This window comes from Astatotilapia calliptera, chromosome 15 (genome assembly GCF_900246225.1).
Source record: "Astatotilapia calliptera chromosome 15, fAstCal1.2, whole genome shotgun sequence".
Classification (NCBI taxonomy): Eukaryota; Metazoa; Chordata; class Actinopteri; order Cichliformes; family Cichlidae; genus Astatotilapia; species Astatotilapia calliptera.
The window spans coordinates 30,381,365-30,396,681 of record NC_039316.1 but is presented as its reverse complement, the minus strand read 5'-3'; the positions used below and the strand labels follow the sequence as shown (position 1 = coordinate 30,396,681).

At 47.6% G+C, this 15,317-nt stretch overlaps 1 protein-coding gene across 1 annotated transcript; it reads right to left on the bottom strand.

Annotated features, from left to right (window-relative positions):
• Positions 1–1,701: 1,701 nt before the first annotated feature.
• On the bottom strand, positions 1,702–4,598 carry LOC113006960 (uncharacterized). The gene is made up of 2 exons (XM_026143241.1): positions 3,877–4,598; positions 1,702–3,700 (listed from the first exon to the last, which is right to left on the bottom strand). Exon 2 carries the CDS (start codon positions 3,253–3,255, stop codon positions 1,702–1,704), a length of 1,554 nt encoding a protein of 517 aa, XP_025999026.1. The 5' UTR covers positions 3,256–3,700; positions 3,877–4,598.
• Positions 4,599–15,317: the final 10,719 nt, after the last annotated feature.

Genomic DNA, 15,317 nt, shown 5'->3' with positions numbered 1-15,317 from the left:
TGTCTCTCAACCTTTGAAAAACAGCTCGGAGCCGGCACAGGGCCTCCTCTTCAGTGGGAGCAAAGACCAGGAGGTCATCCAAGTAGCAGAGCAGACTGGTGAAGTTGAGGTCACCAAAGATGTTCAGCATCATGCGCATAAATGAAGCTGGGCTATTGCAGAGCCCTTGTGGCATCCGGTTGTATTCGTAGAGGCCAACAGGCGTTGTGAAAGCGGTGTACTTCTTATCCTCCTCACACATTGGAATGTTGTAAAACCCAGAGGTTAAGTCCATCGTGCTGAAGAAGGCATTGCCCCCAAGCGCGGCAAGGCAATCCGCTTGGTGAGGGAGTGGATGCGCATCCTTAAGAGTCCGCGCATTCAACCACCTGAAGTCCGTACAAATCCGCAATCCGCCATCCTTTTTCCAGACCATGACGAGGGGGGATGCATACTCGCTGATGGATTTGCGAATAATCCCTTTCTCCTCCATGTCAGTGAGTACCTGCCTTAGTTGTTGGTAATGAGCAGGGGGTACTCTTCTGTAAGGCATACGGAATGGGCGTTCATCAGTCAGGTGGATCCGATGTACAAAGCGTCTAGCTTCGCCACAGTCAAGCGGGTGTCTAGAGAAGATGTCCTCATACTGCTCAATTAGCTCAACGAGCTCTCTCTTTGATTGTAAGCTGGCATGGCATGAGTCAATGTCAAGATCACCCAAACCTAGGGAGCACAACCTGTCATTCAAGTCGGCCTCAGTAGCAGCTGGCCCACTGGCTGGTACCTGGGCCATACTCGCCATCTTGCAGGAGTCCTGCTGGAAATCAAGGTCCTCCACCGCAAGGCAAGATGAAACAACAGCAACCCTCGAGTTGCGTTTCAAGGTCAGTGGTTTTGAGGAGAGATTGGTCATCTTCAATGGCACCCACCGATCACCCCACATGGATGTGATCACCCGGCCAACAAGAACGTCTCTCGGCCCAGACCCAGAGGTGCACGGTTCCACGATGATCGTGCTGCCTGGAGAGACTGGCACATTGCTGGGTAGCCTGCCCCATACCAGATGTTCACACCGTGGGAGTAGTGTCACAGCACGAGGCAGTTTCACAGTGCCAATTTTGTCGGGAACCTCCTCACCCCTCCATCTGGTGGTGCACGACATCATGTCCAAGAAGTGCTCATAGTCAAGAAGCGAGTGCTTGCTTCCTACAGACACAAGCTTCCAATAGTCATCAGAATGTTTCATAACTCGCATCAGGTACTTGAGAACGTTGGAGCCAATGATGAGCTCATCACGCTGGCCCGACACTACCAAAACTGGTACAATGCATTTCACACCGTGGACAGTAAGTGTCAAGTCATAAACGCACTTTGGGTGGGTCTGCTTCCCACCACAGCCAACCAGCACAATCCGTTCGGCCGACTGCGGTCCACTCACAAGAGCCCCAGCCTCTCTAAGTGACTTCTCGGCCTCTTCACTCATAGTGCAAGCCATAGACCCGGAATCCATCATGCCCCTCAAGTTAACCTTGTCATTCACTGCAACTTGGGTGTAGAACAATTCACTAAATGTAGGCACTACTGCTGGTCCCTGAACCACGACACGGTATCCCTCTGGCATTGTTGAACAGGTGTTGACATAAAGAATTTCGAGATCCGATTCATCATGATTGAGGGTATTAGGTTCATCCCCCACACTGCCCCTCTCCAAGTGTGGGTGATTCAGTTTTCCGAAGGCCAACCCTGCCTCGCGACAGCCCCGGCCTCCCGTCCCTCACGACGACTGTGACAGTCCTTTTTCCAATGACCAGGAGCAAAGCATGCAAGACAGAGATTCTCTCTCCTGCAGTGCATGTGAGTGGAATGACCAGTGTTGCCACAGACCTGACAACTCTTCTTAAGAAAGGGCCCGCGGGTAAAACGCTGCGAAGGTGCAGATGCAGGGACTGTAGTCTGCACATTCTGACATGCAATCACGCGATCCAAGAGGCCGATCAGAGCGCGCATGCCAGTCACATCAAAAGCTTGGGTGTTAGTCGAACCAAGCTCGCAACCAACTGACTGCTGACTAGATTGAGTGGACACAGTGTACGTTGGTGACTGTTGGAACTGAGGAGTAGGAGTAGGCACCGGACAAGAAGACACTGACGTCCCAGAAGGACAGGTTGTCGAAACATCAGCTAGAACAGGAGTGAAGCAAGCTGCTGTGGGCGAAAGCTGACAAGTAAGGTTTGAGGCTGGTGCTGTAGGCTGAGACTGCAAGGCGACACTGGCCTGCCCAGGCTGTGATGCCATCGCTCCTTGAGGCACAATAGAGCAGTTGTGGCTAACCTCTCTCCTCTGTGAGGTGTGGAAACTGCCCTGACTGCGTGCCCTGAGTTCACGCTGGAAGCTATCAATGCGTTCTTGAACCTCAGTGGTTGTCCACTCCTCAGCTGCTTTGATGCTGAGCCTGTTCAAGAGGATGGGGTCAGGGCAATACTTGATGAACATCATCGAGACCTCACGCCCTGGATCCTCAACATTACGCCCCTGCCTACGCAAGCACTCGTCAGCAGCGTCAATAGCATTGTTTAGCCTTATCCAATATTCCATCACTCCCTCATGTTGTAATGGTTTCGTGTTATAGAAGTCAGCCATAGGCATAGAAGAGTAAGTCAATACACTAAAGTGCTGTTTCAGAATGTCAAATATCAAATCAGGAACCTGGACATGGTCAAGTGAGGGGTTGTGACGTAGGGTGACCCTCACTACATCCTTAGCCTTTCCCATCAACCTAGCCAATATGTCACGTGATCGCTGATCTGTTGGTGTGTTGCGTTTTACAAAGTACATTTCCATCATTTCAACCCATTCATGAATGGAAAATTTATCACTGCCATCACCCCTGAAAACTGGTGGCTCCTTGACGTCTGATTGCAAGACGAGTTTCACCCCAGACAAATTTAGCTCAGGGGGTCCCTGCTCAGCCTTAGAGCTTTCAGTAGGCATACTGGTCCCCTTATCACCTTGCAGCTGGGCTACAATGGACTGACCAATCTGATTGGCCAAATCTGAGATGAGTGTACTCAACTCAGCACTGCCAGCTGTCTGCGGGGTCTGAATGTCACAGGGGGGAACCTGGAGACGAGTGGAACAAAACTTGGGAGCAAATGACACACCAACTTTAGGTGTCTGAACCCCATCCCCAAGAAACCACCCTCGCCCCATACCAACATTAGAGGAAACCTCCCCATCAGGAACACCAGTTGCCTCTGAACCAGATGCTGACTCCATAATGATGAATAAAGCACAATCACAAGAAACAAGATTCCAAATAGTGCAACTGTACAAAAGCAAACACAGTATTCTTAACTAACACTTAATGTTATTCAGGATGAGAATTGAGCAGATTAAATGTCCAAGCTCATTCAAAAAGTCCCACACAAGTTAGGAAAAGCAACCAACTTGGAACGAGGGCAATTATGAAGAGCTCCCCACGGTGATCGAGATGACGTCGATGCTTGATGAATCCAAAGGGTCACGGCACCAATGTAACCCGTGTAATTGTTACGCCTGCTGTTCTGCGTTGTGTTTTGGTGTTGAAGCAAGAGGCAGGAGACAGTGTCGAATCTTTGGCTCTTTACTGCACATCTGCAACACAGAGACACATGTTCGATCCGTGCGTGTCACGCGACTGCCCGTAACCCTCTCCTCCGGCCATGCTGAAAGGAGCTGTGCCCTTAATGTACATTAATGTAACGAACCAAATACAACAAATTATTTCAAACCATTGACTTAAACTCTCGAAAAACAAAAAGCACAAAATAAACAATATGTCACTAAAAAACATCAAAACAACTTATAAGAACAATAAATGAAAGACTGCATCTCCAAAACATAAAAACATCTCCATACCTGCAACACAGAGACACATGTTCGATCCGTGCGTGTCACGCGACTGCCCGTAACCCTCTCCTGACGAAGAAAGAAAAGGTGCATGCTGTTACACAAAAGGAGAGACTGACGCGAGTAAACTCTCAAGCCGCTAGCGATACGGACTAGCTTAGCATGCTAGCATATTAGCCGAGTTCTCGGCTATAACTCATTATAATTGTGTATTAATGAACTCGTCCTCCACAAAACTTATCCCAAATGAGTCTCTTAACGATAAACAAAAACGCGGCGGTACGGTCGTATTCACACTGAAGCTTGGGATCCGAACAAACTTTGATTAACCGAGAGCAACGTGGCAGTGACTTACCTCCGGCCATGCTGAAAGGAGCTGTGACCGGGGCACACATGCACGCGCCTACGTCACCACGCAGCGCACACACGCACATGAACGCACACAGACCGAACACACAGATAGGAGAGTGAGATGCAAAAAAATGACATATTTATTCCAAAAAAGAAAGTATTTTGGGTGAAATTCACAAGTGTTTAACACATATGTTACATATGCCTGGGTGGTTTCTTATATTAATAGCAAGGGGCTCCAGAGCTATGTCAAAAAGAAGAGGTGAGAGAGGGATTTATCTGCATTAGTGAGGATGCAGGACACCGGACACAGATAAATCATTTTAACCCAATCCATGAAATATTCCCCGAAACCAAATCGTTTAAGGGTCTCAACTATATAGGGCCATTCAATCTGATCAAATGCTTTTTGGGCATCAAGAGAGAGCACAAATATTTTTGCCTCTTTTCCATAACTTGAATAAATTGTATTTAATAATAAACGAATGTTATTAAATGACCATCTACCAGGAATAAATCCTGTTTGGTTGGGGTGTATAATTGTTGAAATGTGTTTGTTTAATCTTGTAGCTAAGACTTTGGTTATGATTTTATGACCACAATCTAATAGAGCAATGGGTCTATAATTTGCTGGGTCACCTTCCTCCTTTCCAATTTTATGAAGCAAGCAGATATTTGCATCATAAAGTGAAGTTGGTAACCTTTAATTTTTAACTGAGTCCTTTACCATTCTAAGCATGAGAGGAATAATTTTGTTTTGAAAATTTTTATAGAATACATTACCAAATCCGTCTGGGCCAGCTGTCTTTCCAAGCAGTAGGGTCTGAATTGCTCTTAAAAGATGGTTTTCAGAGATAGGGGATTCAATTTCGTCTCTCAGGGCTCCATCTAGTTGAGGAATAGATAATTGGTCGAAGAAATTGCAGAAATCACTTTGAGAAGGTTTAATTTTACTAGAATGCAAGTTTTTATAGAATTTGGCGAAACAAGTGTTAATTTCCTTTGGGTTGGTGCTTACTTTACCGGACTTCATATTCACTTTTTGGATTCCTCGTTTTGCTTGTTCTCCTCTAAGTTGGTTTGCCAACAGTTTTTCTGGTTTATTTCCAAATTCAAAATGTCTCTGTTTGAGCTTCAAAAGAAAATTGCTAATGCGTTTATTTAAAATTGTGTTTCAAGATCTGATTTAAGTCAGTTTGCAACAAGGAAGATCTATATACTTCTTCCAGTTCAGGAAGCTTTGTTTCTATTTCTTTGAGCCTTTACTTGAATAGTTTTTTCTTGGAAGATTCAAAGGAAGAAATGTGGCTTCTCATTACGGCCTTGAAAGTCTCCCATAGAATAGAATCCGAAACTTCCCCATTATCATTAGTAGCAAGAAACACATCAATATTTGCACTAAGATTGTACGTACACTCTTGATCGTTCAGAAGGGAAGGGTTAAAACGCCAATTATAATTCTTGGTCAAAATGTTTTTGAAGACCATTGAAACTGGGCTATGATCAGATATTACAATATTATTGTAATTTGAATCAACAACCATGGGCAGAAGCTCAGAGGATATCAAGAAATAATCAATTCTAGTATAAGTTTTGTGGACGTGAGAGAAAAATGAATAGGCCCTCTCAGTGGGGTGTTGTAAGCGCCAGCTATCAATTAAATTTCTGGTCTTGACTAAGTCATTCAGAGTCTGCACTGACATAATATTTCGAGGGGCTTTTGTTGATAGTCTGTCCAGAAAAGTGTCAAGATAGCAATTAAAGTCACCACCAATAATAAAGTTGGAGGCAACTGTTGGTATTAAATTGAAAACTTTCTTAACAAAATCAGGATTGTCAATATTTGGAACATAGATGTTAAGCAAAATTATCGGTAGTAAGTTAATGTGACCGGTGACTATGAGGTATCTGCCATATGGGTCAGCAATCACAGAGTCTGAACAAAATGAGACATTCTTTTTAAAGAGAATCGCAACTCTTCTGGCCTTACTGGTAAAAGGAGCTTGAGATATCCATTTTTTCGTAATCTTCGTTGGTAATTAATATTTATATGAGTTTCCTGAAGGAATATTATGTTCGGTTTAAGTGATTTGAGATGCGAGAAAACTTTACCGCTTTTAGTTACATTTACAAAAAAAAACAAAAAAACAACACACTTGAACACACTGAAACAAACCCATATGGAAAAGATATATATATATATATAAATCTTATAAAGTTTGTATCTGTCTTGTGTGAAACTTGTATGAAAAGCATATAAGAGTGAAAACAGATATAAGATCCCTTGAAAAATTATATAATGAAACTTGTATGTTTTGGATACTTACTAAAACAATGTATGAAAGTAATGAGAAAGTGGCCACTTTCATGAGTAAATCATGTAAGCCTTATATGATTTACTCATGAAAGTGGCCATTTTCATGAGTAATCACATATAAGTTTTTACTATTTCTTTTCCATATGGGAACCCACAAGCACCCCCCCCCCACTCCCCGTCCTCCCCCCACCCCCACATGAAGCACTTCTGAAATGAAGTACTGGCGTCCCTCTCGGCCCAAAGCCACTGGGCACACAGCCTTCAACACGTTCCTCTATAGAGTGTCCAATTCAACCAGAAAACACTGTGCTGAACTCTGTGCTCAAATGAACTAATAAGTGAAAACTTCAGTATGCCGGTCTCCCAAGACATTAAAAAGTAAAAATGGTAAATGGCCTGTATTTGTATAGTGCTTTACTAGTCCCTAAGGACCCCAAAGCACTTTACACAACCAGTCATCCACCCATTCACACACACATTCACACACTGGTGATGGCAAGCTACATTGTAGCCACAGCCACCCTGGGGTGCACTGACAGAGGCGAGGCTGCCACCGGGCCCTCTGACCACCACCAGTAGGCAACGGGTGAAGTGTCTTGCCCAAGGACACAACGACCGAGACTGTCCAAGCTGGGGCTCGAACCGGCAACCTTCCGATTACAAGGCGAACTCCCAACTCTTGAGCCACGATCGCCCCCATGATTGTATTTAAGTATTTTACAAAGGAGGCATAAAGCATACAGCTCTACTCCAAACTATTCAGCTCAGAGTTTATAAACATGAGCACCTCATCCAGTGTAGAAAAGACCTTCAGGTGTCCATTATGTTTCACCTGGAGTCTAGCTGGATACCAAAGGCTGTGTTCCACTTTTTTCACCCGCAGCACCTTCAACACCTCATTAAAGTCACGACGCTGCTGCCTCACCTCCGGTGTATAATCCAGGAAGTCTTGGTGTCGCGCCTCCCGCCGGTGGAGGTCTCAGCAAGTGGTGTCCTCGGTCGATGATAACCAGAGACTTGAATGTTCCTCCCCTAGAAGCTTAAGATCAAATCTTGGATAAATTCAGCCAGTCTGGGTCCCTCTGCTTTCTCAGGAATGCCGATAATCATGATCTTGTTTCAGCGCGAGTGACCCTCGAGGTCATCCACTTTTAATTTCAATTCTTTATTCTTGCTCTTCAAGTTGGAAACTACTTTGTCCATGCGGGACAGGCGATTTTCCTAATCTAGAGCCAGCTCTTCCATAGATTTCACTTTCTCCAGCAGCTCTTTTTGGGATTCCTGTACTGTTTGAAGAGTATGCTCCAAATTGTCAAACCTTTAGTTTATGTGACGGAGGATTTTGTTGGAGATCTTCTCCCATATTTGTGGCAGCTCTTCAGTATCGTTGTCACCTCTGTCTTCGGGGGAGCCAATGCTAACCATAGGGTTAGCCACGGTGCTAACAGCGTTAGCCAAAGTCGTGGTTCGTAGTGAAGAGTTAATCTGTTCACCAGGTTTTCTGGGCATCTTTTGTTGTATTCGGTGTAGGCTTCAATAGCTGGCTTGTTGAGAGAAAAGTTAATTAAGAGACCGTTAAGATAAATTTTTGAGTTTGGCACAGAGGAGCGTCAGGAAACATGTCTATTCCATGTGCTGCTCCGGAAGTGACCGGAAGTAAGGGCTCTTTTAACAGGAAAAAACCTCCAGCAGAACCAGGCTCAGGGAGAGGTGTCCATCTGCTGCAGCTGGTCAGGGCAAAGGAATGGGTGTGTGATATAATTTTTTTTTCAAAAGCGGCTTGCATGGGTAAGCCTTTATTGAAGAAAAGCCAATTAGAAAAGCAAATAAAATAAAACAGCACTGTTTTTACACACAAATATAATTATTTTATTCCCTAATTGCAATGGTAATTTCATGAATATGAAATATATAATATTTCACAAAATAAATGAGAGAGCCCGAATATTAACACAAAATCTAGAAGAAAAAAATATTACATAAGAGGTATATAGAGTGATTATGGTCATCTCCTCTTTACAGAAATTCTCTAGATACTTTAGGTTTTTTGGTTGCCATTTATCCACTTGAAGCTTCAGCTTTCTCCACAGATTTTTTATATATTACTGAGGTTTGGAGACTGGCTAGTCAAATCTATTAGCTTAATTTGCTTCCTCTTTAGCCACTCCTTAGTTGTCTTGGCAGTATGTTTTGGGTTATTGTCATACTGGAAGACCCAGCTTCAGTGCTCTGATTGGGGAAAAAGGGTTCTTGTCCAAGAGTTTAAAGTATGGCCTCTTCTATTGGCTCATCCATACAGTGAAGTCATCCTGTACCCTTTCCAGAAATAATTCCCCAAGCATAATGTTGCCAATGGCCAACAGCATTTGGGGGATTCACCCTGTTAGTGCAAACATACCATTTTAAGCCTTACAAATTGTAATATTATTGCTTTTTTCATAGACTCATGTGTGAAATTATGTGTAAATGTGTGAAATGTTTTGGGAGGTCACGGTGGTCTGTTCTCAGGATTACCATGTATTTGGCATTGCCTTATTCTCCCAGATGTTCTTTTAGTATTGCTCATTTTCTGCCCTCTGGATATGCCCATGTTATTTCCTTGCATCTCGTCTTTAATCACCCATTTGGATGTGAATGGATGAATAAGGCAATTTGAATGCTTAGATTGGACAAGAAGCAGTCCATTTACCATTCCAACGTGCATCAGTGAGCCTTGGCCACCCATGACCCTGTCACTGGTTCACCACTGTTCATGCCTGTGGTGGGGTGCGTTTGGTGGCTTGGCTGCAGGGAGTGGAGCAGCGGGTCCAGATTGTGGAGTCCATTGGTGCTGCTTTCTGGAGGGACAGATGGGACCAGAGGACCGTCCCTTCGCGTTTGCAAGGGGGCTGCACAACACCGTGGCAAGGTGGCTGCAGGAGGTGCGGCTGCTGAACATGATGGTGCTCATGGGGGGGCTCAGGGCTAGGACGATGGAGTGGGTCTGCTGTTGCTGGCTGGTGAGTCTCGAGGCTGCATTGATGCTGGCTGACGACCACCTGGCAACCCGACTGGAACACCCGTGGGAACAGCCATGGCCAGCAGCGAGGGACCGATTGGTCCTGGCCCCACTAAGGAGGGTCTTGGGAGGAGGAGGAGCGGGACCTTCCCGGGAGACCCCACCGGTTCCACCGGTAATTCACTCCACGGAAAATTTTCCACTGAAGCAGTCTCGTGATGATACCCTACGCTCAACCTTTGACCAGGTGATGAGTATTGTTGGTCAGATGGTGCACCCTGAAGCAGCACTGATGTTTCCTCATTTTGTATTGATTAGGGACAGATTGTGTTGAGTGAGCCATGACACCAGTTCTTGGTCCCTAAAAGCTGCTGGGAAATGATTTTCCAGGGGGCTCATTACAACCCAATGGTCATTCACGTGGGGTATGACTAAACTCTGGATAGAATAATGACCCGATTTTATTGGCCGAACATCCGGGCAAATGTGTGCCCAGAGGGTCAGCTGTTTAACCAGCTGGCCATTCCAAAAGCACCATTTGTTAGGAGGTGGTGGGTAGTTGTATTGTTGTTTTTTGGGTTTTGTTTCCCTTTCTGGCATAGGTAGGCGGGGCGGGGCTTGATAGCATTCCGGCACACCTGCGGCGCATCGGACGTCATCAGTGAGCGCTTTTATGGAGCTGAGTCACGGACGTCTGGTGTCGGAGTATTGTCACTGTCATAAGTGGTAACGTGTTGGTGCAAGCTGAATCTGTTGATTCCACGCTATTGAGCTGCATGTTTTGAGGATCCATCTCCTGCCTGCTTCTCCTTTTTACTAGCCTGTCCCGCTGCCTGCTCGCCTGCCTAGTTTTCTTTGTGTCAGGCGTTGTGTGGAGGCGAGGAAGAAGGAACCCAAACGCTGGACTCACAGGCAGGTAGGTGAAGGTTTATTATAGGGAGTGGGTGAACAGAGGGTGAACGGACACTGACTGGCTGGACAACTGAACGGCTGACTGAACTGAGGGAACACACGGGAAGGACAACGTAACATCAATGACACGACAGTGAACAGGTAGAAACAGAGTGCTTAAATACACAGACTGATGAGGATGATAATGAGAGACCGGTGGGTACACAGCTGAACATAATCTGGCTAATGACACAAGACGAGCTGACACAGGAAAAGCAGGAAGTGAGCACATGGAAGTGGCAAAATAAACTGAACATGAACAAAACTGAAAACACTGGGTCACCGACCCAGGAACCCTGACAGTACCCCCCCCCCCCCTCCAATGGCCGGCACCCGACGGCCAAAAGAGCAAAAAAAACAGAACAGGGTGGGCGGAAGGGGCCCAGGACGGAGGGACGGAGTCCACACCGAGACAGCACCGGTGGGCGGCCACGTGGTCCGCGGCCGAGACGAGACAGTTCAGGCGGGTGGCCATGTGGTCCAGAACATGGCTGACGCGACGACGCGGCAGCAGCAGGACCAGGCGAAGCAGAAGCTGAAGCCGAGGCCGGACCAGGCGAAGCAGAAGCTGAGGCCGAGGCCGGACCAGGCGAAGCAGAAGCTGAGGCCGAGGCCGGACCAGGCGAGGCAGACGCTGAGGCCGAGGCCGGACCAGGCGAGGCAGACGCTGAGGCCGAGGCCGGACCAGGCGAAGCAGACGCTGAGGCCGAGGCCGGACCAGGCGAGGCAGATGCTGAGGCCGAGGCCGGACCAGGCGAGGCGGAAGCCTCTGGCTGGAGACAGGCAGGGCCAGTGGGCGTGGAAGCCTCTGGCTGGAGACAGGCAGGGCCAGTGGGCGCGGAAGCCTAGGCTGGAGACAGGGAGGGCCAGTGGGTGCGGAAGCCTCTGGCTGGAGACAGGCAGGGCCAGTGGGCGCGGAAGCCTCTGGCTGGAGACAGGCAGGGCCAGTAGGCGCGGAAGCCCCTGGCTGAGGAGCGGCCGGGCCAGCGGGTGCGGAAACCCCTGGCTGAGGAGCGGCCGGGCCAGCGGGTGCGGAAACCCCTGGCTGAGAAGCAGGAGAGCTCACAGCTGGCTCTGGGTGCTGTGGCTGCCGGTCCGGGAACTGAACAGGATGGTAGACGGGCGACTGGGAGACAGGAGGCGACTGGACTACAGACTGAGCAGGAGCAGACTGGACTGACTGGACTACAGACTGGACCGGAGCAGACTGGACTGACTGGACTACAGACTGGACCGGGGCAGACTGGACTGACTGGACTACAGACTGGACTGGAGGAGACTGGAGGACAGGAGACGGAAGTACAGGGGGCTGGAGTGAAGGCTGAACAGCAGGTGAGGGAACTGACTGGAGTGGAAGCTGAACAGCAGGTGAGGGAACTGGAGTGGAAGCTGAACAGCAGGTGAGGGAACTGACTGGAGTGGAAGCTGAACAGCAGGTGAGGCTGACGACGGAGCTGAGGTTGGTGTGGCTAATGGCTGAGCTACAGATTGAGCTAATGAGGGAGATAAAGCTACAGCCTGAGCTAGTAAGGCCGGTGCCTGAGCAGGGGACACTTCAGCTAATCTAACTAGGGATAGTGCGAGGGCGTGAAAGGCTGGGTCAGGAGGTGGATGGAGTGGTGACGTAGCAGGTGAACCGGTTAGCTCTTCCAAGCCTCTAGGGAGGTCAGGCTGGGTTCTGGCTGCCCTCAGCCTGGGCGCTGGGACAGGCACGGAAGGTGGCTGGACACCAGTCACCCCCACCTGAGAAACAGAAGCGGGTGTGGAGGTAGACTGGGTCGAAGCTGCCCTCCTCCTGGGAGCTGGCACTGGTGTGGGTGTAGACTGAGCCCCCGTGCTGGTGGGAAATGGCTGAATAATGGGTGTGGAAATAGTGACGGTGTGTGTGTTACTGGCAGATTTATTGGAGATTGTTCTGGTTTTCCTGCCACCACTATCTACAGTCTTTGGGAGAGCAGAGCAGAACAAATCTTCCCAGTCCACAGAATCCTCCAGGAGGGAAACATCCCACGAATCAGAGATGGGGTTATTGTGCGTTTTGAGTGAATAATCAGATGGTGAGTGCCAAAAACAGTCACTGGAGCTCACCATCGGGAGTGGTTGAAAGTAGTCTGCTTTATGGCGGCGTGTGCGCCGCTTTCTCCGGGAAGAGGAAGCGGCCGGGGTAAACAGCAGAGCCTCTGGCGCGGTAGCCTCCGTTGAGCCGAGGTGGGAGGCGTAGCCGTTGTGCCGTGGCGATGGTGGAGGTCCGGCGAATGAGGCGGCTGGCGGGCGAGCGAGGAGCGGAGCGGTGGGAGAGCGAGCGGCCGAAGCTTGGCCTGTGACGCCCACTCTCCGCGGCGAATGCTCCGATGCAGGTGAGGCAGCAGGTGGAGGACCGCGGCGTCTCCGAGGCCCGCCCAGAGCCAGGCGAGTCCCCTCAAAGACGTGCTCCCTCTCTGAGAAGAGCCGCTGTTTCCCCCTGAGCTTCTCCGCCCAAATGGAGAGCGCTACCTCCTGCCACTCGTAGAGGTCCGAGTCCGCTGGGTTCCAATCGTGTCTTCGTGGCACGGGTCGTGTCATTCTGTGTGGAGGCGAGGAAGAAGGAACCCAAACGCAGGACTGGCAGGTAGGTGAAGGTTTATTATAGGGAGTAGAAACAGAGTGCTTAAAAACACAGACTGATGAGGATGATAATGAGAGACCGGTGGGTACACAGCTGAACATAATCTGGCTAATGACACAAGACGAGCTGACACAGGAAAAGCAGGAAGTGAGCACATGGAAGTGGCAAAATAAACTGAACATGAACAAAACTGAAAACACTGGGTCACCGACCCAGGAACCCTGACACTTTGTGTTGGCTTCTTTGGATCCGTGACGGAGAGTTACTTCATACCAGTCTGTGACCACCGCTACAGCTGTAGTTCTGTGTTTCAAGTAAGCTCTCCAACTCTCCCCGTCCACTTTAGTTTAACTCTCGGCTCTTCTTGCACATTTTTACCTGTCACTGTATATAGCCCCTTCCCTTGTAAATATTTCCCTATCATTGTATATAAATCTGCATCACTGCTATCTTGTGCCCGTGTGTGTTTCTGCCACTAAATCCATCCGTGTAAGTTCTCCTAACACCATTTTCCCATTTGAGTGCATTGGCATGGACCTTATCGGGCCATTTCACCGACGTGCATGCAGATATCGCTTTATATTAGTTCTGGTGGATTATGCAACACAATATCTGGAAGCACTACTAATGCGCACCATTTCTGCGAAGAATGTGGTGCAGGCACTGTTTAAGGTCATCTCTGGGCTCAGACTGATGGGCTGGTGGAGCGGCAGAATAAGACTTTAAAGTCCATGATTTTGAAGTTCATTCACGAGGATGAATGCAATTGGGATTGCTGGTTAGACCCCTGTTGTTGCCTAGACTCAGGAAATTTTCACTGGGAGATAAATTGCTTGTGTTAGTCCCTTCTTCTAACTCAAAGTTACTAGCCAAGTAGCAAGGACCCTTTGTGGTCACACGACCAGTGGGGAATGTGGACTATAAGGGGTGGAGCCACACAGATATATGACCTCAACGTCTTTAAATCATGGAGAGAGGCTGAAACCACTTCTCTGATGAGCCTGGTTAAGGAGAGAGATGAGTTGGGGCCGGACGTGCCAAATTCTGATGATCATCTCACACAGGCCCAGGGAGCTGATACTGCTGCTTTGCAACAGCGTTTTGCAGATGTATTCTCCCTCTTACCCGGCTGTACAAATCTCATGGAGCATCACTTTGAAACACAGCCTGGCATGATGATGTGTTCATGGCCCTACAGGTTACCAGAGCACAAAAGAGATGAGGTGTCAAACTTTGATGCTTATCCTATGCCCTGGGTCGACTAACTCCTGGACCGGTTAGGCACTGCTAGCTTTTTTATGACGCCGGATTTGAACGAGGGCTACTGGCAGATTCCCTTATTTGAAGAGTCACACTTCCATTCGGCTTGTTCGGATGGCTCCCCGTCCTAATTTGGACGGTGGGGGTGTGTGGCAGGGTGTGGTTGGTGGCTCAGTTGCAGGGGAGGAGTGGACTTTTTTCAAAAGTAGCAGTATTATGAAAAAAATACTAGACATATTGATTTTGATGCTAGGCCCTTCAAAATAAGGAAACATGCTCTCCATCCATCAGAGTGCATAGGTAAATGTCAAAACATTGTTCTACCTTCAAGGTTCCTTTATTTATGATTCACTTCTTAAAAAGATGACTCTTTTTGATAATAATAGACAACAAAAAATTTTTCTCACACAGTCGGTAATTTTAATATGCCAACATATGCTGTAAAAATAAAATAAATTTAATTCCCAGATCAGTGATGATTGGCCTTTGTTGAAAAACTGATCAAAACTCTAATGGTGTTCTATATGGGGTACTCAAGGGCAAAAGTTCAAAGAAAAGATTGGGAGGAGTCTGATAATTCCATTATGATATATATTTCTTTCTGAATGGGATGTGAAAATATCATTCGGGGCAGGTATGCATGTATTTATTTTATTTGCAGTTTTAGCAATCTCCCCAGGGCCTGAAAGGCTGCAGAGCTGCTGCTATACCACACTAAGATGCCATAGGTCAGGAGGCTTTCAATGGAGCAGTGACACCAGTAGATGATGTGGCACGTTAAGTCATAACCATGTCTGAGGTTTTAATCGGGCAAGCCTCCTGCTAGTAAGTACTGCTAGTAGATGCTAGTAACAATGTCCTAATCTTTTGCACCTGATGTGCAACTATGTGTGAATTCACGCATTTTAATTGGTAATAAATATGGGGGTGTCCTAATTTAATCTTCACCATTAAATTGCATTTTTAAA